Source organism: Crocodylus porosus, unplaced genomic scaffold (assembly GCF_001723895.1).
Source record: "Crocodylus porosus isolate Cpor-Errol unplaced genomic scaffold, CroPor_comp1, whole genome shotgun sequence".
Lineage (NCBI taxonomy): Eukaryota > Metazoa > Chordata > Crocodylia > Crocodylidae > Crocodylus > Crocodylus porosus.
Genome location: NW_017728926.1, coordinates 9,867,886 through 9,891,302, shown reverse-complemented (window position 1 = coordinate 9,891,302; position 23,417 = coordinate 9,867,886). Strand labels below are relative to the sequence as shown.

Here is a 23,417-nt window from a genome sequence, read left to right as displayed (position 1 = left end):
GGGTAGGAAGTGTAGAGAATGAGGGTATTGCATGCAAGACAATGCATTAGTTTTGGGGGTTCCTATATTGTCTATGCAGCATACATAATGACATGGTTGCTCTCCCCCTTGTAAGTTTTGAAGATGGACCTCTAGCGTGGGATTTTCAATGTATTATTTCAAGGCTCACAACCTTGCTTCAAGGCCCAGTGCACTGCTTTTCCTGCCACCAACCCTTCTTATTTCATTATGTATACAATCAAGGACAGCTCATTGATTTGAATACAAAATTGGCTCTGAAGCCAATGCAGGAATGCTAATATCAGCAAACACCTTGCAGCTCTAGTCTGTTGAACTACTCAATGTCACAAGCTTTGATTTTGCTTAGATTAGTTCTCTGACTGTTTAGATTGGTATCTATAGGTATCCACCATAAGTCAGCTCAAGAAACATCTTAGACAAGCTGTTTTGAGTTCTTTCATCATCTTCTCCCACTCCTAGGAATCCAAGAATAGATGCGACATAAGATGCAATCCCCATTCCAGCTTGATGCAAGATGGCCTTCTTTTCTGAAACAGTCTCCCAGCTGGGAGGAGAAGTTTTGAGAGAGCACATGAGCTCTTTTCTGTCATCATCATGGATCACAGATAGAAAAGACAATAAATCTTTTTGGATTCTGCATCTCAAAACAAAACAGATGATGACCCCTTCACCAGCAAGTCATGCAAACAAACAGAAAAATAACCTTTTCTGTAGCAAGTTTGACTCTCCTTGTCTATAAGGAGCTCATGCTATCATGCAAACCATAATGAGCTTAAGATCAATTAGTATAAACAAAAATAAAACTCCCTGCAATAACTCTTTGGTAAATTAAAGTGTCTCATTCCAGGCTGCATAATTATAACATAACTCAAAGGAATCTGGCTTTACCTCTTAATAAAAGCCATTGATTAAAAAAATCCTGTCATATGTGCACACCATTTCTAGATTTTCAGTCTGATTTCCATTACTAGTCAACATCCGAAACATTTTTTAAATAGTTCACCAAAAGTCTCCCTCAATTTTTAAACCTGTGTGTAGGGTTGCTTCTTCTCCTGATGGCTTTAAATAAGATATTTAACATACACACATTTACGTGAAACTTTTTTTTTCTTTTTTGTGTGGAATATCAGCATCTTGCTACCATGCTACCACTGTGCCACAAATAATAATACATTCCATCCAGATATTCAAGGAGAAGGGACCTACAGAGAATATGGTTGATATTTTTACTGAGGACAGCATGCTTAAGAAAGTTTGTTTGCAAATTCTGTTTAGTAAAACTGCAGATGTTTAAAAAAAAACAAAAAAAATCCAACTCTGAGTCCATTATGAAGTATTAGAACGTTTCTCCCATTTACTGCTCTTTATTTACAAGTGATAAAAATGGAATTTTGTAAAATATGTTGAAGACCATCAATTTCTGAGGAGTGGGATGAAATTACTCAATTACATTTATTTGTGAGGAAAAAAATGTCTCCTTAAAAAAACAAAGGCAAACGCAGAACTGAAGGTTCAGGACAGGCAGACTGGCTTTAGATACTTACAGTGCTGTACACAGCTGAGACTGTCGGCGTAAAGATCCGATCCTCAAGGGGCTGCTGCACAGGACCTCTGGGAATTCTGTAATACATCAAGTTAAGGAAAAAACCCCCAAAGAAGGGCTGTGTACTATATATCAACAGCACCATGCAAACAGCTTTCATTTGTCAACATATATGTAAGCACCTTCCTAAGGCAGGCAGATACACAAACATCTTCAAAGGCTCTCGCATTCAACAGGAAGATACGATCCTTCAGGTCTCCTATATTAGTAAGCATATCCCTCAAGAACTGATTTCCTGGATAAATGTGACAAGAGTAACTAAAAGCAAACAAAATTACTGAACAAGACACAAAACTTGAGCCTAATAAGAATCTCTCATCTCTGCTTTTTCAAAAAAAAGAGGCTTTAGATTCAGTGAGACAGTGTTAACCAGCACTGAATCTTCTGACAAAGGCCAGCCCTGTTTTGCTGCTAAATGTGAAGGAATAATGCTGTAATTATTGCTTGCTTCTCTTTAAATTGTTACGTCCTTCCCTTCCATGCCACCCCCACCCATGCAAAAGTCACTTCTGCAGGGAGCTGGCCAATATAATCCAATTGTTAATGTGTTGGCAGTGTTGTTACTTAAGGAAAAACTGTAATTTTGTTCTTCCCAGCAATTTTAAAATTGGAATGAGTTCATTTACTGAAAACCAGGAAAGTAGACTTTGTTAAAGTAATTAAACTCAGAAGAAAATCTAAAATGTTTATTGGAAAGAACCGTTATAAATACAAAAATATTTAGAAAAAATGTTTTTTTCTTAATACTTTAAGGATTTATTCATGTACACACACTTCACTCTAAGGCAATGGGACTACATCAGTAAAATCAGGCATTTTATGATTAATGGTGACATCTCATCTTTTCTGTTTACTTTTTGTGCATCAGACTTCTTGAAAAACTAAATATGATGGGTTTCCATTTAGTTTCATGTTCTATTTCTTAAGTACAAGCCTAAGGTGTAACAATGTTCAGAGACTACAAACACTGTTTAAATTAAAACAGAAATATATTTTCACTGATTTAACTAAGTCATAGAAACGCTTCTTTGGCTGCATTCAAAGAAAAAAAAACATATACAACAGCTAAATTCTGAGCCTCCAGTTTTCGATATGACTGCTAGCCTAGCACCTCGAACTCCAAACACTCCTGCACGATCAGACCCAATGACCTATCAAATAATTTCTTTCTAAAGAATGAAAATAACTGTGACATCAGCAACAGAAGCACAGTTAAGGCAATACAAGAGAAGAGATGCATTTCATGCCATTAACAATAGTTCAACTTGATCCAATTACTGAACTATTGTTTAAAGGCAGGCAAGGTTTGTTGGGTAGATGCGATGTATTTTATTAGACCAACTAAAAAGTTGAGAGAAGTTGAAAAGAGTTGGAAGAACTATTTAGTTGGTCTAATAAAAGGGATCACATCTACCCAAAGAACCTTGCCTGCCTATGTCCTTAGACCAACACGGCTACAACCAACAATGCTGCATAACCGGATCAACTATTTTAGTGTTTAACACATAGATGAAGCGTTTATTTGAAAAAAACAAAAAAAAACAAAACTGAAAACAACCCACTGGGTTTTTTGTTTTTACTCAGGCAAAAGAGAACCAAAACTCCAACACAGGAGGAACAAAGGTGTTTAATTGCAAAGAGTAAAATAATTACTGTTCACATTTTAACTACTACATATTTGTCAACTGTTTTGAATGTTCTGTAGCTGACGCTCTCCTAGAGCTGGTAAATCATCGTTAAAGCAGAACAGAAACCAGCTTACAACTTTACATTGTATTTCCATGCTGTCAGTGCCACAAAGAATGTCATCTCGCCAGCAAGCAGGATCAAAAATGAACTTGTAAACATAACCTCATAGGATGCCAAAAATGCAATTGGGTGTCTCAACCCTTTTTATTTTAAAATGATCGTAATGGTTAATCAATCATTAAGTAATGCAGTAGTGTTAAACGTTAGAGTGGAGACCATTTTAAAATATTCTAATTAGCACAATCCCTCTGCACATGAGAAATAATCTGCATTTTATAAGTGGGGCAGAAGTGATACAGCAAGCCTACAATTAAAAACAGATCCAGTGACAGAGATGAGATTAGGAACCCAGAGTCCCCAACTCCCAAGATCATGCTCAGCTCATATCTCCACATTAAAACGCCAACAAGAATTTATTTCTATATAGCACCATTTCTTCTCAACTTGCAAACTGCCAAATCAAGCCTAAGTGGCATAATTCAATTAAATTAACTAGCTTTAGCAGGTAAATTCAGTATTTACCTCTTTGTCTCATATAGCAAACACTTTTCATGTAACTTCAGACAGAACATAAACAGCACACAAACCTTCAGGGCTTTTCCTCCCAAACAGTGCTCCTCCTAAGTCTTACTGTGACAGGTTTGGGTCTGGGAGGTGAGCAGCAAGGGAAATGGCTCACATTTCCCAGCTGGCTTCTTCAGAAGGAAGGTTACCCACAGTCTAAAACTAAAATTTCCTTTGAATCAAGAGGATTCTTCGACAGTCACATGGCCAGGAAGAAACATGAAGTAATCCTTTCTTCTGAAATGTCACATGCTACCACTTCCCACAGCTGGTGCCCAGTTTTCAGTGTCTGAAAACCGAGGTTTCACTTCCATAACTCTGAACATATACACACTGAGCCCGATTATCCTTACCTGGGAACTCCCATGATTCCCCCCAAACACCAAGGGAAAAGTGATGCTGGTGCAAACACCATGCTTAAAACCTGATGGTGCTTTTACACATGCTTCGGGGGGCATGCTTTAAACTGGAGTGACTCTGAGAGCCACTCTAATTGAAGCGCCGCTGCATCTTGCGTATCAGCATCCTGTGCTTAAAAATGGCGGCAGGGGTGTTTGAATTAAAACTCGCTCAACAAGCTGCAGCTCAAGCGCCCCGCCACCATTGTTAAGGGCAGGGACGGTGATACACAAGACACAGGAGGCTGCTGGAGCACAGCAATCACTGCGCTCCAGCAGACTCGATTACCGACAGGCTGGAATTCCAGCACGTCGGAGCAGCCTTGGCACTCACGAACAGGTGCCCTGAGATTTCCAGTTCCTCAGGCAGAGGACAGACACTGTTCTAACTTATTATTTATGCAGCAACATTAGAAGTACTTGGTGCTTCACAAGCATACATAGCCCCCATTAGGAACTTTGCTACCGACTACAAAGAGGCCATGATTTCACCTTAAGCATCTGCCCTGAGCAACTTACCATTCATTCCTATTTGGGGAAAGGCAGCAACAGGCACTGGGGACGTTTTTTTAAATGCAAAACTGACTGACAAGAAATGGTAGGCAACAGAGATGAAGGACAGCTCTAGTATGGAATTAGGAGGTTTCAGTGCCATTCCCTCCTCTGCCTCCTTTGTGATTCAGAGAGCCCTGTACACCTCAGATCCCATCTGTAAGTAATGCTTCCCTATTAGGATAAAAGGACAGATATTGAGAGGCTAAGTAAGTTAAATATTGTCATGTGGTTAGAAGATACAGGGAAAAAAGCCATAAGATAATTACATAAATAGAGTAGTGGTCAAGAAATACTATTCCAACAAACAGTAACTAGTTTGCCCTCTGTTCTGCCTCCTAAGACCCAGAAGACTTACAAAACATCATTTATCAGTGGACTGAGACAGAAACTTGAAGCTTTTCAAGTAAAAGTTGATATGCTACTGAGATAAGCATCTCAAATGCTCTAGAAGAGTGAGCGCCTGTTAATATCTCTAGACAAATGCTGGAATTTAAATCACAAAGGAAGCTGTAGTTTGTCTACAAGTTAGAGAAACCATGCACCGCTCTCTATCTCCAGAAGGGCATTAAAAATGAAAAGCTAAGCATTCTCTAGATGCCCTCTAACCAGTGACAGTATTGACAAGCATGCTGAAGAAAATCCTATGCTCATATATTATGCAGCCAACAGACAATATGTGATGAGGAAATAAAGACTGCAGATATACATCTGTTCCTGAACTGCATCATTTCTTCATATATGACATTTCTAGCCTAAAAGCAGTTTAATAAACAGCAGTGTCAACTAACTGAAACAATCTTTACTTCAAAAAGGCATTATTTCTGTCCTTGGAGAGACTGTTCCACTCTCAAGGTTTGGATTTAATTTCTTCTGATAGAATGCGTATACATTAGGGGAGAGATTGGTTTAAAGCTAATCTTTTTTCAGTTTTGCAGAGGGAAGTTGAATTCAAGATTTTTTTTTTTTTTTTTTTTTTTTTTTTAGAGGGGATAGATTTTCAGCAGATTAAGTTAACAAAACCAGCAGATTTTGGTTGGGCGGGGGGGGAATGGAACTGAGACTTTAACCGAGGATGAATGTTATACCTGGGTGTACAAAACCATCCCAAAGTCTACCAAATCTGATAGGGGTTAACTAAAGTATACTAGAACATGGTTTGGTTGATTTCTCCTGTCATTAATTAAATTCTACAACCTAACAAAATGGCAAGCAGTCCAATTTGGTATAACCAGCATATTATTCAGTCAAAATGTGTCTCTGTATAGTAAACCATTGTATACTAGTTCTGGATTTCATTCATTGGCTTTTAGAGCTCACTGTTTCATGAAATAAAAATCTGCCCAGCAGATACATCTGGCAGATTAACAAATAGTGCCAGTAGGTCCTATGGGAATCCCACCCAGTCTCTCTTGGCTGCAAAAATGATGAGTGCAAACTGGGAAATTGTCAAGACCAGAACAGGAGCCACTAAATACCAAACAAAGTCAGTGACAAAATATTTCATTTAAAAAACCCCAACCCCTTTAAATAAAGAACAAGGGTATTTTTCTTATCCTATTTTATTTTTAGCAATCAATCTGGTGGGGGGGGAGAGTAATAAGAATTAGAGAAATTCACTTTGAAAAAGCAGAATGTATTGCCCACCTAAGTGTTATGGCATCTACTGCTCTGTGGTGCATTCAGAATAGCTGGCAAATATAGAGATGCTAAATATAACCCAAAATCATTATTTCTCTTCATTGTTCATCTGGAGTGATGCATGATAGGAATGAAGATGAATCTCCTTCAAGAACTTCCCCCTCTCTGCAGGGTCCAACCTCATAAAATGGAGACATGTCAAGATCCCGAGTACATTTTCACTTGTATCTCATTTTCAGTTTTAAAAAACATCACAGAGAAACTCCATATTTCTGTACACTATTTAAACTGCAAAGATAGGAAATTAATCCATTTTTTCCTGTAACTGTGCTTGTCACCTAAGGTTATTTTCAGCCCTTAGCAACCATTTTATTCTTATGGATCACTGGCCTCTTCAGCACTGCTTGGTATATCGGGTAATTGTCCTCCAGATGAATTAAAAAACAACCAACCTATGACTGCTAATCAGTAATGCTGTATCCATACGAAAACACTTCAGAAGAAAGATTTCTATCCCGGGAAGAGAATCCAGCAAATCTCCTACCTTCTATTTCTAGGGTTATATAACCTCTGTGCAAGCTCCCCTTTTACACTGTATTAAAGACTGAAATAAAAGCCATCCACAAGATTAGGGAAAGGCAAGAAAACATTAACTAAGACCAAAAGCAAAATGCAAAAATAGCACCATCTTTTTCAGCCTTTTGGTTTTAACAGTACAAAATAAAAAAGGAAAAACACATTAAAGGTACACACCACTTGTAAAGCACCATGCATCACTGACTGAGTTTCTTCTGCATTTAACGTATTTGAAAGAAACATGGAACATTAAAACCTAAAGTGGAGATGCATTAGATTTGGCAGGGTTCAAGCCTGCAATGATGTTCAAAGGGCTAAGAGAAAATAATGCTAAAGAAATCGTTCAGACCTTATTTATTCGAATAACGGTAATAAAAAAAACCCAGCTCCACCCTTAAATAGCCCATTACTGTGCAATACGTAGGGCATATTGAAACTTCATTATGATCACCCTGGCCTTCTCTCTCTGGGCGAATCTCTCAATCTTACCTGGCAGCCTGCTTGAAGATCCACTCAGCCACTCCGCAGAAGGATTATTTTAATCAATAAGGACTGTGTTGCCTAAGCCTGGACTGAAAACCCAGATTTTCCACCTTTGGTTTCCTGCTAGTCTAAAGCTACATTCACGTCCCCCTGCTACTCGTTTTTAAACCCCGTCTATGTCTCCCTCGCTCTCAAGAGAAGCTTCTGCACCGTGGCGCAGCACGTAGATGGTCTTAAAGCGACAGCTGCAATGGGAAACCTAAAGCAATGCCTCTCTGCTGACGCATCTTTTACCTTACAAATTTTGTCTAGTCACAGTTAATATTTCTTCCGGATTTTGTGCAGATATAAAGCTTGCTCTCCTTTCAAAAAAACAGGCAGCTACAAAAGATCCAGTCACATATAAAGCAGTTCCCAGCACTGAATTTCAAGCGAGTTGCAAGAGGAATTCAGGCTCTTTTCCATATTAAATGTTTCCGTGCTTTCTTGACTCCCAGGGAACAGCAGCTAATAGGTGGCACCTCCCACATTTTCTGGGGAAGGAAGTTAACCCTGCATTCGCTTTAGAAAACCTACGCAAGCTAAAATCAAAACAAACTGCCAGCTGCTAAAAGCACAAATAAATAGGTAAACTCACCGAAAACATATCATACGTCAAAGGAGTAAAAAAATCCAGTGATCTTTGTACAAGGGAAATGAAAATGCAGTGCGAACTCCTCAGAAGCACCAAACAGTGAAGCAACTTGCCCTTTCAGTTTGACTATAACAAGATACCCATCTCTCCTGAAAAGTCAATGCCATCACAAACACATCTTATTTAAGCAGCACTTCATGAATCAACTCTCCCTTCAAAATAAATTTAATCTCTTGACAGGTTATTTTTCAGAAGCCAAGGAAAGGAAACCTGATAGGACAAACAACTAGTCTTAAAAAAAAAAAAAACAAAAAAAAAAAACCCAAAACACCTACCAAGTGACATGTCATATATGAGGGGCTCGAAAATGAACCAAGCAACACACTTTCCACATATTAAAATGACTGCTGTTTATGATGAGTGTGAACACTCATGGCTCTCTCTCTCTAAACCAAAGACCGTTAAAGTTGAAAGTAAAGCTCTTCAAGGTTCAGAAATGCCCAAACTAGAGCTGCCTATGAAACCTTAATTTGGGCCCCACACACATGCCAGACTGGGTATATAATTACGTGACGGCACAGTATCCCATGGGACCTCTGCGTGATTCATTTGCTCGTTGCAGACTTATATTGTATTACAGACTTACAGCTAACCTCTGTTTACTAAAAAGGAGTCAATCAACATCAAAGTCCATATCTATTCAACAGTCATTTGATTGGGCTTTTCTGTAAAAGGCTAAGGAGAATCTACCACATTGAAATGCACACACCGACTGACCACCTACTGCTTCCCTCTCTGCTCACAGAACAACCATGATTGATTACCCAAGGCAGCCACATCATTAAATATACTGGGATCATTAATACAGTGTATGCAGATAGGTAAGGACAACAGCTTAGTAAAAGCCTAATGAAGTACATTGTGATGATTCCTTCAATTAAATTATGTTACCTAAAAGGCACTAGTCATAGTTTTCAAATAATGAAATTAAAGTTCCAACTTCTGATTCTATAATTAGGCACCTAAATAAAATGTTTTCATTTTCAAAGATGAAAAATCCTGGCAAAAATCAATGGGAGCTGCAGGTGTTCAGCATCTTAAAAAAAATAAAATAAAAAAATTAAAATCAAGCCACTTTATAGACGTATCCAATTATAACACTAGCAGTCTAATTTTAGGTACCCAGATGTGAAAATTGTGTTTGATATGTATCAAGTTATAAAGAGATTTATGACTGAACAGAAATTGTCAGGAGAAAAATTCTAAGAGTCTAAGTTTGTGCGCTCATTTAGATACTTATACAGCTCTCATAAGTCCTAACCAAGCGCCTCAAATTAAACTATTTGGCCATGAAAGATCCTTGGTATGTCACAAAAAACTACCCCACCATGACCACACTGAAGATGCATGTCCAAATTGTGTATCTGGGATTTTGGGTCCTAGTCCAGTTACCTATCCACTGGGCTTTCATCATCACTTCTGAGCAGTTTCAACTACCCAGACATCTCGTGGGAAAGAGCGGTCGCAAAGCTTCCTCTCCTGCATGGATGACCTCTATCTGACACAAGAGGTCTACAGGCCGACGAGAGGTAAAGCGCTGCTTGACCTGGTACTGGCAACTGGGGGCGACCTAATCAGCGACCTAACAATCGAAGGGAAGCGGGGTGACAGCGACCACGAGCTGATCACCTTCACCATCTGCCGTAAAGCTGGCAAGTCAGTCACCCATACAGAAGTCCTTGACTTCAGGAAAGCTGACTTTGACAAGCTCAGGAGGCTTGTCAGTGAGGCCCTAAGGGACCATGACCCCAAGGGGAGGGGAGATCAGGAAGAATGGTTGCTCCTTAAGGAAGCAATCCTCGATGCACAAGCTAATGCTATTCTGTCTCGGAGGAAAGACAGCAAAAGGGCACAGCAGCCCCCTTGGCTCTCCAGGGAACTAGTGGACCTCCTGCAGCAAAAAAGAAAGGCCTACAGAGGATGGAAGACGAGATCCACCTCCAAGGAGGAATATTCCACACTGGTCCGGTCCTGCAGCGAGCAAACCAGGAAAGCCAAGGCTGCGACGGAACTCTAACTAGCTACAAGCATCAAGGACAACAAAAAGCCCTTTTTTAGATATGTGGGGAGCCGAAGGAAAAGCAAGGTCAACGCTGGACCCCTGCTGAACCAGATGGGACAATTGACAACCAACGTCCAGGAAAAAGCCAACCTATTAAATGGGTACTTCGCGCCCATCTTTCATCAGTCCCACGGGACACCCCTGCTCACTACGGGACAGAGGGGCCAGGGTGAGGGAGATCCCATGCCCTCCATCAATGCTGACCTCGTGAAGGAACACCTTGAGAGGCTGGACACCTTCAAGTTAGCTGGCCCTGACAATCTACTCCCCAGGGTACTCAAGGAGCTGGCGAGCATCATATCCCAGCCCCTGGCATGGATCTTCGAGAACTCCTGGAGCTACGGTGAAGTGCCTGAAGACTGGAAGAAGGCCAGTGTGGTGCCTATCTTCAAGAGAGGGAGGAAAGTGGATCTGGCAAACTACAGGCCCATCAGCTTGACCTCTATCCTGGGGAAGATCTTAGAAAAGATTATTAAAGCAGCCAAATCTCAACAGACTGGCTGATGGCAACATCCTGAGGATAGCCAGCACAGGTTTTTTGCAGGTAGGTCTTGCTTGACCAATCTTATTTCCTTTTACAACCAGGTGACCTATCACCTGGACAAGGGAGAGGAGATTGACGTCATATATCTTGACTTCAAAAAAGCCTTCAATCTGGTAACCCATGATCAACTCTTGGCAAAACTGGCCAACTGTGGCCTAGGGTCCACCACAATCCGCTAGCTGGGGAATTGGTTCCGTGGTCGGACCCAGAGGGTGGTGGTTGACAGAAGTCAATCGTCATGGTGTCCTGTGACCAGCGGGGTCCCCCAAGGCTCTGTTCAGTATCTTCATTAACATTGCGGACGCTGGAGTCAGAAGCAGACTGGCCAAGTTTGCCAGCGACACCAAACCCTAGGGCAAAGCATCCACACCTGAGGACAGGAGGGTGATCCAGGCTGACCTGAACGGGCTCAGCAAATGGGCGGAAGAGAACCTGATGGTGTTTAACACTGAAAAATGAAAGGTTCTCCACCTTGGGAGGAAAAAACCTGCAGCATCCTTATAGGCTCGGCAGTGCTATGCTGGCTAGCACTATGGATGAAAGGGACTTGGGGGTCATGATTGACCACAAGATGAACATAAGCATTCAATATAATGCTGCAGCCACTAAAGTGACCAAAACGCTGGCTTGCATTGATAGATGCCTCTCAAGCAAATCCCAGGACATCGTTCTCCCGCTGTACTCGGCCTTGGTGAGGCTGCAGCTGGAGTACTGAGTCCACTTTTGGGCTCCTCAATTCAAAAAGAATGTGGAGAAGCTTGGGATAGTCCAGAGAAGAGCCACGCACATGATCAGAGGTCAGGAAAACAGACCTTTAGACAGGCTGAGAACTATGGGACTCTTTAGCCTGGAAAAGCACAGGCTCAGAGGCGATCTGATGGCCACCTGTAAGTTTATCAGGGGTGTTCACTAGGATCTGGGGGGATGATTGTTCACCAGAGCCCCGCCAAAGGGATGACAAGGTCAAATGGTCATGAACTCCAGCAAGACTGTTCCAGGCTGGACATAAGGAAGAAATTCTTCACTGTCCGAGCCCCCAAGGTCTGGAATAGCCTGCCACCGGAGGTGGTTCATGTACCTACATTGAACGCCTTCAATAGAAATTTGGATGCTTATCTTGCTGGTATCCTACAACTCCAGCTGACTTCCTGCCCCTTGGGCAGGGGGCTGGACTTGATGATCTTCCGAGGTCCCTTGCAGCCCTAATGTCTATGAAACTCTGTATCAAGATTGCATGGGCTAGTACAAAGGTAAAGATAATTACTGTAACACAGAAAGCAATTTTTTACAACCAAAGTTATGGATTAACCAAATTTATTAAATGCAAATATAATGGAGTATTCACATGAAATAAACATAAATATTTTATAAAGTAAATTATTTATTCAATGGTAATATTTTAGCTCGTAGTTTCCATATTAGCTATTCTAATGTGTGTGCAACCTCACCTCTTTAAGCAAATTTTGTATTTGGTAACTCAGAAGACGGGGTAAAAGGCCTTTGCTTTCACTGGTGTTGCCAACACCCTTGAGAAAAATGGCCAAAAGAGCAGTAAATCAGGGGTCCGAAAATCTGTACATTATAGCTACAGACAGCAAAACCTACTCCGTAAACTGCAAATCGATTGATGACCTAGCTAGTATACTCATGGAAAAGAAGGATGAGAGAAGGAGATATTCTTCCTTCCCCAAACCGGCATTCAAGTGTCAATGATTGTAATTTAAACCACCGCTAGCACATAATGGTCTTTCCCCGTTGACTAGAAAATGGCTATACTTTTCATAAGATTTGCAACACTTAGACAAGAGAGATGCCCAATTCACCAGTTATAAGATCTTGTATGCTGAATAGGTTCATTGCTTCAATGCCCGACATCTCCACAAGAGCCGTAACTGCTGCTAGCATTACATTTTATTTCTGAAGCCCCAGAGGAAAAAACAGGAGGGGGCAGGGACTTAAATAGCTTAGATTTAAAGTATGGAACCAATGTTTAGACATCCATGTTTAATGCTCACATTGTTATGTGATCAGGAAAAGGTAACAGACTCTTAAAACTGCTTATTCTTTTGGCACAACTTGAAATGGGGGAAAGCAGCTAATTCTTGATAAGAGGGACCCTGAATCCGTTTAAACAACTAACATTTTTTTTTTAATTTGTTAACTATTTTTAAAACGTTTAAGGTTGCCAATTACACAGGTAATTTCAAACATGCTCTTCCATTAATTTAAATGATCACCTTAGAAACCCCACATTTTGGTTAGCACACTTCCTTAGCTAAATTTCAATTAATGGTTTTAAAGCTGTGGACACTTACAAAATAAAAGGCCAGGATTCTTATATACAGGTTTATGGTACCATTAGTTCATTAGCACAAAATGAACTATCAGAAGATGAATATCCCTTATCTTGCATATTCAGAGAAACTAAAGTAAGCTTGGGCCCGATTAGGGCTCAGTTCCATCAGGAACAAAATGCCCTGAACTCAGAAGATGATCTGTACTTCACAGTACTAGAGCATTAGTATATGCCAATCCTTTTAATTTCCCCCATATATATTCAGGCCAGCATCTGGAAAAATCTTACGTTCACTGATGGGGTACTTAGACCATAGTTTCTCAACCTGTGGTAAGTGTACCCCTGGGGGTATGCGAGACAGGTAGGGGGGTACCCCAACACTCTCTCTCACCCTCTTTTCCTCTCAAAACTATGGCAAAAATGTTGGTGCACCGCACATTGAGCGGCACTAGGTTCAGCCCTCCTAGCTCTGGGCAACATCACCTCTAGCCCAAGTACTTACTTGAGTTGCGCTCCCCTGGTCTAAAAGGTGGCAACCCTATCCACACCAGATCAGACATCTGTCATATCACAGCCCTTCTTCCAACATATAGCACACGTTAGTCTGTAAATATAAAATCCCTTGGAAAATTGAGTGTTGGGGTACTTATTAAAATTTTCAGAAGTTAGGGGGTACTTGGCTACTTAAAAGGTTGAGAAACACTGACTTCAACCAACAAAAGACATTTAGAGTCACTTTTCCATTAGAGTCTCTATTTAAAAGACACTGCATACTCATTTTGAAGTAATGGCACAAACACACTGAGTGTGGCCATGTTTTAATATTCAAGAATTCTAATAAAAAAAAGTTATTCATGGGTCAAGATGTATTTACTTAATCTGCCAAGTTGCAGAACAATATGCTTTGGAACGTATACAAGTTTTCCACTCCCTGGACTGAGGGTTAAACGGGTTAAACTAAACGCTGGGCTGAAGGGCACACAGTCACCTGACACTAGCAGTCGGTGAGTAACAGGAGTAAAATCTATTACGTGAAATGTTTAAGGAGCTTTGGTTTTTGGCAAGTTCCTGCAGTGGCTACTATCCCTCTGCTGCATCTCATGCAAGATGTCATTTATGGAGGCAAGATGGTGGATACAGTATGTCAATTTACATTTATGGCAAAATAGTTCTTAAATGTCAGAAAGGGTCACAGAATAATTATTTCCATGTCCAACGCAAAGATAAACAATATCTTAAGTGAGGGATGTGAGCTTACTCGTGTAAAAAGGAAAAACGGTGTGGAGCAAAGAAAAACCCGACGGCCATATTCATCTAAAGAAATACCAGTGGCTTTTGACAGGCCAGCCTCTGAGACAGAAGCCTGGGGGAGAGGTCATTTGGGGACACAGACATTTAGTCCGCTCAAAAATTCTCCCAAGTGCACACATTTGGGAGGTGTAACTGCTTTAGAGGTACCTGTATTTAATAAAGATATACACTGAACCAGGAGCAAGTTCATTTGATCCTGGAGATAGAAATAAGGAGTTGATTCTCCGGACAGTAAGTACGGCTGACAGATTAACTAAAGCGTTATCAGCAAGAGTAAGGGGGGGGGGGAAAAAACCCAACAACCCCCCCATACATTTAATTTGGTTCGTTGCCAAATACAGATCTGTTTTTCTATAAGGTTATTGTCGTACAAGCAATTTCAAACGTGACCCTAGAAAAAAGATCCTGCTAACCTCTTCACGAGAGATACTGAAGGTAAGTTATTTTTCTCCCCAAAACCTGCACTTCCCCGTTTCAGTCAAAGGACCAAAACAAAGATGCTCTAGCCCAAGAGAACAGTGGCTATTTGGGTGCAACAGAAACATGGAGGAACAGGCCAAAGACCCAGGCAGGGGGGTGGGAGTTCACGGTCACAAGGGGACCTCTTTGCCCCATGTCACTTAGCCAAAACCATTCCTCACTGGGACAACTGCAGCATGGCACCACTCTAACGCAGCTTGAGATGCAGTAATTTAGGAACGGCTCGTGACATTGGATTTGTACCCAAAACAGTACACTGTATTTTGCATAAGTGTGATACAGTACATTTTTTTAAATTTGTTAAATAAGCACTCTGGAGCAGGAACCTCTGTATCTATACTGTTAGAAGTACTCTTATGCTGCTGTAGAAATAACCTTCTACCTAGAAGAACAGATCTATAGCTTCAAAATTACTCTCCCTTCCTAATCTTTTCACATTTTATTTTTCTGCTAGTCACCTTCCTTCTTGTAGGTCTACAGTTGGGAATTTCTGTGAGTCATGTTATAAAGCAATCTACTCATAAATGACCTAGTGTTGTTAACTTTCACAAAGGTATATATTGGGAAAGCAAGCTGCCTGAATATCAATAGCAAAGTGATCTCCAAAACATTCCCGCAGCAACACTGGATTACTGTGAACAGTGAGAAAAAACTGACCAGATGAATTGCTAAAGAGGTCACAGACAAACAGGCAAACATGTTTCTGAAAGACATTCACGAGGACCCATACGTTGCGGGCTGAATTTATCAGGTATACTATGACCCCTTTCATTTAGGAACAACGCACACATCCCAGTCCTGCATAGTAGAGATGTCAAAAGTAGTACAGGCTTTTTAGCAGACTTCATTCCAACAATTTTTCATGGATTATCGAAGCAGTGCAATTTGCTTTTATAAGGCTAAGGGCATGAAAACTGTATATCAGAGAATCCTTGTTCCAGTTCAGTTTATAGGCACGATTCTTAATAACAGGGAGCCCTACAACATATTTCAATCTTCATCCATTTGTAGTTTCATATACTAAGAAAGCTGACAACGTGCTCAGCAAGATCTTTTCAGTGAATGGAGCAACTTGGTAGAGCTGGAACTGAAGACTGTGATAGCCACTGGTGCAGCAAAGGAACAGCAGTTAACATGTAGGCAAGCATTTATATGTTGAGCTGAAGGTCAGCTGAGGTCAACACAACAGCACAACCCAGCGCAGCACAACCTGAACTTCTTTTAAGGGGGAGAGTGATGATTATATATATCGATATATATAGATATATATAGATATATAAAAAAAGTCACAGTGCCTTAAGAACAGCTTCAAATGCAATTAAAACAAGTGCTGCCCAACTTAGTTTGTATATACTATTTAGGTGCCATAATTTATAAAAGTAGCAGAGTACCTGGAAAAAACCCCCCCCAAAGAACCCAACAACAAACTGCTCCTCCCAAAAAACTATACATTTATAATACGTGGTATTAACATCCTTTTTAGTAACTGCTACACCCATCTTAACAGAATAATCAATACCCATTTTCCTCCTTAAAACAGACAATATAAAAAGAAACTACAGATGGAAATTTAGTACCAATTCAGTCAACAGAAAAACTTTAGGGAGAAAGCATCTTCCCTACAGAACGAAACTTTAAATATATTATGTTAAATATAGTTTTCTGCATTCTGATTACATAGATGGGCGTAGTCAGAAATGCAACTGCATACATTCCAACCCAATTTAATCACTAAGTATCTATCACAAAACCCCAAACACACAAAACCCTGAAAAAGCCAAGCATAACATTTTACCAAAAGCACTTCAGCTAAAAATGCATTTTAAAAACAGCAACTTTAAAGGACTTGCACAGAGGTTTGCACATTTTTTAAATCCTACAGAGATAATTAAAAAAAATGCTTTCAGGTTCTATAAAAATTTGCTTTCAAGCGCCGTGTAACCAGCAAACCCCTTTGGGGCCATTTCCGCTAATTAAAAATGTACAGAAGTCCAAGCCAAGCTAAGCTATTCACAATTTTTCACATGCATTCACTAAACGGATTAATGGAAAAATATGAATCCCATGGCAGTAAGAATAATGTGAGAGGGGGAAAATGCATCTTTTAGGGTTTACTTGATTTAAAAAAAAAAAAAAAAAAAAAATCTTTAAATGCATTAAAAATGTACACACAACCTGCTCGTTCGTTAAAGGATTTCTTGTAAAGCTAGCTGCTCCCCAAATTACTCAAACTGTCTAAAATGTTAAATATGATGTCTTTACATTTTCAACAACATTGTGTCCTGTTTCCAATCATTCAGCTACAATTAAATTAAAGCAATTAAAGCTCTTATTCTCAAAGATACCAATTTGCTTTAATCTGGAAGAGTTTTTCCCTACTTCATGAACAACGCTACAAGTCTTACTGATTTTCTGGTGGCAGCTTTTCTAATACAAACAACTCTTGATAAAAAGGTAATCATCTATTTCAAGCCCAACCCGATTCGGATCTTCAACCCTTCCATTCCCATTTATTTTGGGAAGAGGCTACAACCCGAAATGCTTAGGTTTCATCTATATACAAAGCTGCAACAGTGTTAACTAGTTTAAAATCACCTGTATAGGCACTTAAATTTAAAACTAGTCAAGATCATTTTGGCTTAAAAACATTTTGGCTCTATTCAGCACTGGTAAGGCCTCAACCGGTGTACTAGTTTTGGGCCTCACCGTGGTTCAAGGATGTGGACCTGAAAGAGTCCTCAGGACAGCAACAAGGATTAGAGGCCCATGAAGCATGATTTACAAGGAGAGGCTGAAAGAATTAAGAGTTACTTTGTCTGGAGAACAAAGACAGGGGAATCTGATAACAGACTTCAAATACCTGAAGGGAAGGACTCTGATGGGCTTTTCTCTGGTTCCAAGGAACAGGACTTGGAGTAATGGAGCCAAGCTGCTGCAGAGGAAAATTAGGAGGAACTTTCCGACTATGGGGTTGTGGAATTTCCACCCCTAGAAAATTTCAAGAGGAGGTTGGGCAGTCGCTTAGCCAGGATGGTTTAAGTCAGGGATGATCCTGCCTTGAGCAGGGGGCTGGACTACATGACCTTGTGAGGTCATACTACAGTAAAAATACTACAGTCACTGCCTTTAAGGCTCGATTTATTACTAGTCAAATCAGTTATACATACCATGATGACAATTGTAAAGAAAGGACCCATTATTTGCATTAATTGCACAAATTCTACTAACAGAAGGGAATTTCTTTCTACTATTCGGTCACAAAATAAAATGTTTGTGATGCTACAGAGAGCAGTCCTAAAAATAAAACCTTTTGGATTTATCTTCCTTATTGAGGAGATTGGCAGTCAAACCTTGACTGTTACTACCACTTCAGAAAAGGGCAAGGGGGACAACCGACAAAAGATTTACAGATGAACCCTCAACCATAGCTGTATGTTTCTGCAGGGAAGCCTCTTTTCAAATGAACAGAGACAGAGAACATGACACAGGCTGACAACCCACTTCTGACAGCGGGGCAAGCAGTGAGGGCATGAGCCCCCCGGGCACAGGCAGCTGCAGGAATTGATGCTCGTGCCACTTGCCCTAATGCTGCAGAACCGTGTCCCCAACTCAACACAGCAGCTGAGGGGAGGGGAAAACAGTGGCAGCCTTAGAGCCCTTCAGGCTGATGCCAGCACCCAAGGGGTTAACACTGCTGCTGCTTGCCCCACCACCACAGAACTGAGTCTCCAGCCAGGATCCCAAACCCGTGGCAGGACAGGCAACAGCAGCATTAGCCCCTGGGTGCTTTACCAGACCTGATGAAGAACGTCTTGCATTCAAAAGCTTGTTTAACTAGCCTATTTAGCTGGTCCAACAAAAAAAGATAAGCACCCACAAAAATCCTTGCCTTTAACAGACTACTGATGTGCTGAGATGGGAGAAGAAACAACTTTTGTACAACTTCAAATCAGGCACAGAAACAAGGTTTTAAGTTGCAAGTGCCAGAATAAAGAGAAGCAGTGAAAGCCTATAAAGATGTTTAAGGAGGAAAAAAGGTATAAAAGATTTTAAGCCTGCCCCTTTAATACAAGGTCACCTTTAGAATTTGATAACCACAACACTGATTCTTCAACTATTTAGGGATCATTCAAAATAAAGTATCAAACTTAAAATACACATTATCAAAATATGAACAATATTAAATTTTGCTAACTTTTTTATATCAGAATCTCGGTACAGATAGAGTTTTTTTTGCGTTCCCAAAGTAATGCAAGACAAGTGTTTAAAGAGAAGAAAAAAAATCACATTTTTTCTTAAGCAGCATTAATCTCAAATTGTAGTGTTACTAGTGATGCAACAGCTCTGTGGTCCAGAAGAGCTTGCTCCATCTACTTCACCCCCTCTTTTAGAAATAGAAGAAATAGCATACATCGGGGTGGCCAACCCATGGCACAGGTACAACTGGCAGGGGCAGCCTCTGTGTGGTACACACAGCAGATCAGGGAAAGGATAGGCAGTGCTGTACGAGATAAAGCAGACAGCAGAAAGCAGAGTATCAGTTCAGGAAGGAAGCACCAGGTTAGGGAGGGAACAGAAAACAGAGCAGCAAATCAGGTAAGGGAAAGGGATCAGAGTGGCACTAGGGGATCATGCAGAATGCCATCCCTGGTGTTGTACGTAATCAGAACAATGGCACATTTACTTGCGTGTCCAGTCATCATTTTCCAATGGCGGATGCTTCACTTGAAGATGTAACATGAAGGCTAAAACCTGTGTTCTAATGTATTCTGGAAGGAATTTTTTCTTCCCATTCCACTTCCATGAGAGCTGAAAAACAGTCTATTTTTATTCTGTTTAGTTAACTGCAGATGCCTTTTTGTTTGTAAATTTTTTTTGGCACATTAGATTCATGCGTCTAAAAATTACTCTGGGATATAGTATTCCACAAGTTAATCAGTTAACAGCATTCTAATTTCACCAGGCTAGACTTCAATATATTGTGAAGCAATCTGACACAGCATAATTTCAAGTCTTCTGACTTGTCATTTCTTTGCATAAATTTTTCGTTCTATATTACAAAACTAATTGGCCTGTTCTGTACTGTTCAAAGTTTCAGACATCTGCCCTCTCCACTTGGTATTCTCCTCTCTATATTAGTTTTCTATGGTAAAGTTTTCAAGAGTGCCATTTTAAAAAGTGCACATTTTGACACCCACATTTCAATACACTTTAATAAAATTAGGCCTCTATACCACTTTTGAGGACTTCAGAAATACTAGTCTGCTTTCTTAAGGAACGTGGCTCCCGCCCACACATGCACTTACATTTTTCTGATGGTACATAAGAGAGAAAATATTTCAGGAAGAGTGGTTTAGAGTGACTGAATAGGTGGGGGGAAAAAGAAAAGAAAAAGCAAACAAAAGTAGGAACAAACTTTAATAATGTATATTATTTCAGTCATTCATATTAATTTATTTGGCAGAAAATCCAGCACTGAAAATAGAGGGGCTTGGGTGGACAGAGAAGAAATCTAGAAAAGAAAGGAAGGGATGGGGGAGAAGGACAATTCATATTGCCAACCCCACATTGTGCTTTCATGTTTTACTTATATACATCTCTCTCTAGATTTATCTCTAAAGATCTCTAGATCTATCTCTAGATCTACAGAGATCTATATCTATCTATCTATCCATCCCCTTGAAAGTGTGTATATTTAACTCTGCTCATTTAACAAATGCCAAATCAAAAAATGACGCAACTGAGCCAGTGTTTCATGCCACATCTATACCAGTTTTACAAAAATAATCCCATTAGTATTAGCATAGATGGAAGCCTGACTGTAAACAGTGCTATAAAAGTTTCTGGTATTTTTACCACTTTATTAGTCAAACCTGCAGGTTTAATAGAGCAGTTAAAAATGCAAGGGGATACTAGAGCCTTATGTAAATGGTGACCATGCGTCTGGGTTTGGCCAGAACGGTCCTGGATTTCACAGGCCATCCCAGCTAGTTGGTGAAAATGGAAACACGTCTCAGACTGGTGCCAGCCTGCCTACATTGCCTGTCCCAGCTTCTTTTGGGCAGAGGCTGGAGACAGGGAGCAGGCTGGACTTGGGAGGGGAAGCAAATATCCCAGATTTCCTTACAAAATTAATAAGGTCGCTCTAGTTATGTACAATACAACTTGTATTAATGCTTAGGCCAGCCTGTCTAACCAAGGATTAACACACAAGGGATTTTATTGATAGGTTAGAATAGATAAAGACTTAAGGAACTAAACTAAGGGTTATGTTATGCCTTTCCCTCCAAAGGAGTTGTTCCAGGTAACTACTTGTGGTATCAAGAGATGATCTGCTAAGCCACAATTACATTAACCATGTAAATACATTAAAGCTATGCCTTTTTATGCACCTCATTTTCATATAAACATTTCTAGAAATTAGCCTTATGAGCCAGCTGCATTTCAGAATCGCATGACCATAACTACTCTCTAAAACCTCACTTTATTTGAACTGATCAAAAATAAAGCATGGGTACCCAAGTAGAAAAGCAACAAATGCATGTGCATCAATCAGTCTGAACATAACACACCTATAGAAACTGATACAATACACAGTTATAAGACAGGTGCAGAAAAGAAAAAAAATGGTAAAAAGGGCATTTGATACCAAAACTTTAAAATACACGAACTTTTTTTTGCCTCCATCTTCCAGCACACAATCAGAAATGCGAATAAGGACATCAGTTTCCTCAACACACAAATTTCAGAAATTCAGTATTTAGTTAAGCGAAGCTAAACTAGAGGTGGTATGGTCACCTACCCTGGAGGTTTTCAAGAGAAGACTAGATGGTCACCTCACTGGGCTCACCTAACCCCAGCTGTCTTCCTGCCGGGGGGCGGGCCCCAGATCCAATGATCTGCAAGATCCCTTCCAGCCCTTTATTTATGAACCTATAAACAGTTTCTGCTGAGGCCATCCAATGGCTTTGTACAGCCAGTCCCCCCCAGCAACAACTACACATCTCAATGTTTACGCTGAAATACACTGTAGTTTGACCAGCTTCTGGAGTCAAAGGCACAAAAGAATGCATCTTACTACCCACTTTTATTATATACGTTTAAAAACATCCCTAATCAAATAATCACACTCCAACTTGTGCTTACAACCAAACAGTAACAAGTAGAACTAGACTTTCTTCCTACTCACCCCCGTACTAGTGGAAACTACAAAAGAAGTTCTTATGCTGAAGGGAAACAGGAACACGAGTTACACGTGTTTCTCTACTGCGTTGAAAAGTTAGGTATTTAAAAACTAAGAAAACACAATTTTCTCGATATGATGTCATGGAGATATTCCTTTTTTTTTTTTTTTTAAGTGAAGGTTCTTGGGCACTAGAATTCATTTCCACCTTTAATCTACTAGGCCATGTCCTGATGAGTGCAGCCACAAGTCTGTGGCGCCACATACCACACACATTCAGTTGTTCTCCGCGGTGCAAGGGAGCAGTGCAGAGGATTATTCTGACCCCTGGCTAGCCAGGGGTCAAAAAAACCCAAAACAAAGTGGTAGAAATTACCAAATTTTCTTCAGGCTGGCTGACAGCTCTTTGCAGTGCTTTTCATCAGATCCATTCCATAAAGGAGGCAGTGTATTGTTCCTTTCACTTTACAGATAAGAAAATGGGCTCAGGGGGCGAAAGAGATTTACTTAAGGTCACCCAGCAGTTTCCATTTAGTGGCCTATCTAGCATGCCACACTGCTCCCAAGTTCCAGTGACATGGCTGATGCTCGCAGCTCTCACAAGCAAGAGCAGAATGAGGATATTAAGAGTGTAGCCAGATTCAAAGCCGATTTTCACTCCTACCTAATTAGCACTGCATGTCAAGAATGTCAGTTTCACTTTGACACGGCTTTAGGCAGTTAAAAGCAACAACTAAAGCACTGGAAATACTTTTTCCTGGACCTTACATAAGGCCTTTTTCTCACCTATTTTTCCTCTATGCTACCACCTGACAGGTTTATTCTGTTAACATCTATCAAGTTATCCTGTCAAGCAGTGTCATTTGGACTTATTACAGGAGAAGGTTATGTCCCAGTGAGCAGATTTCTATTCTGAAAGGGGAGAAGAGGAGCACAAAAAAAAATGATCATGTTCCTCTCTCAAACACAGGAATTCATTCATATAGACCAGGAGTGTCAAACTCACCTTGTCCCTTCCCCCAGCTCCGAGGCTGGATCCAACCACGTGGCTCCTCATCGAACAAATCTGGACATGGCGGCAGAGTCCGTGAGGGCTGATGCAGCCGTCACTCCTGTCACGGAGTCACATAGGTGCCCCGTGAGTGTGAGGGTGATTGGCAGAGTTGTCAATCACCCAGGCAGCTCAGGTGCCTGGTTGCCAGGGCAACCAAGTGGGTCACATGGCCGGAAGGGGGCAGGGCCAGGCCTTTATATATAGCT

At 40.5% G+C, this 23,417-nt stretch overlaps 1 protein-coding gene across 5 annotated transcripts in view; it reads right to left on the bottom strand.

The window, feature by feature from the left end:
• EIF4G3 (eukaryotic translation initiation factor 4 gamma 3) overlaps positions 1–8,010 on the bottom strand; it is a 133,100-nt gene extending 125,090 nt beyond the window's left edge. For 2 of the 5 annotated variants that reach the window (XM_019541402.1, XM_019541403.1), the window contains exons 1-3: positions 7,594–8,007; positions 1,768–1,859; positions 1,566–1,641 (exon numbers count right to left, since the gene is read on the bottom strand). In XM_019541402.1, the coding sequence (XP_019396947.1) occupies positions 1,566–1,641; positions 1,768–1,793 (102 nt within the window). In that variant the 5' untranslated portion in view covers positions 1,794–1,859; positions 7,594–8,007. Of the gene's footprint in view, positions 1–1,565; positions 1,642–1,767; positions 1,860–7,593 lie in introns of all 5 variants that reach the window. The other 3 variants (XM_019541399.1, XM_019541400.1, XM_019541401.1) reach the window with 3 other exon arrangements.
• Between the last annotated feature and the right edge of the window lie 15,407 nt (positions 8,011–23,417).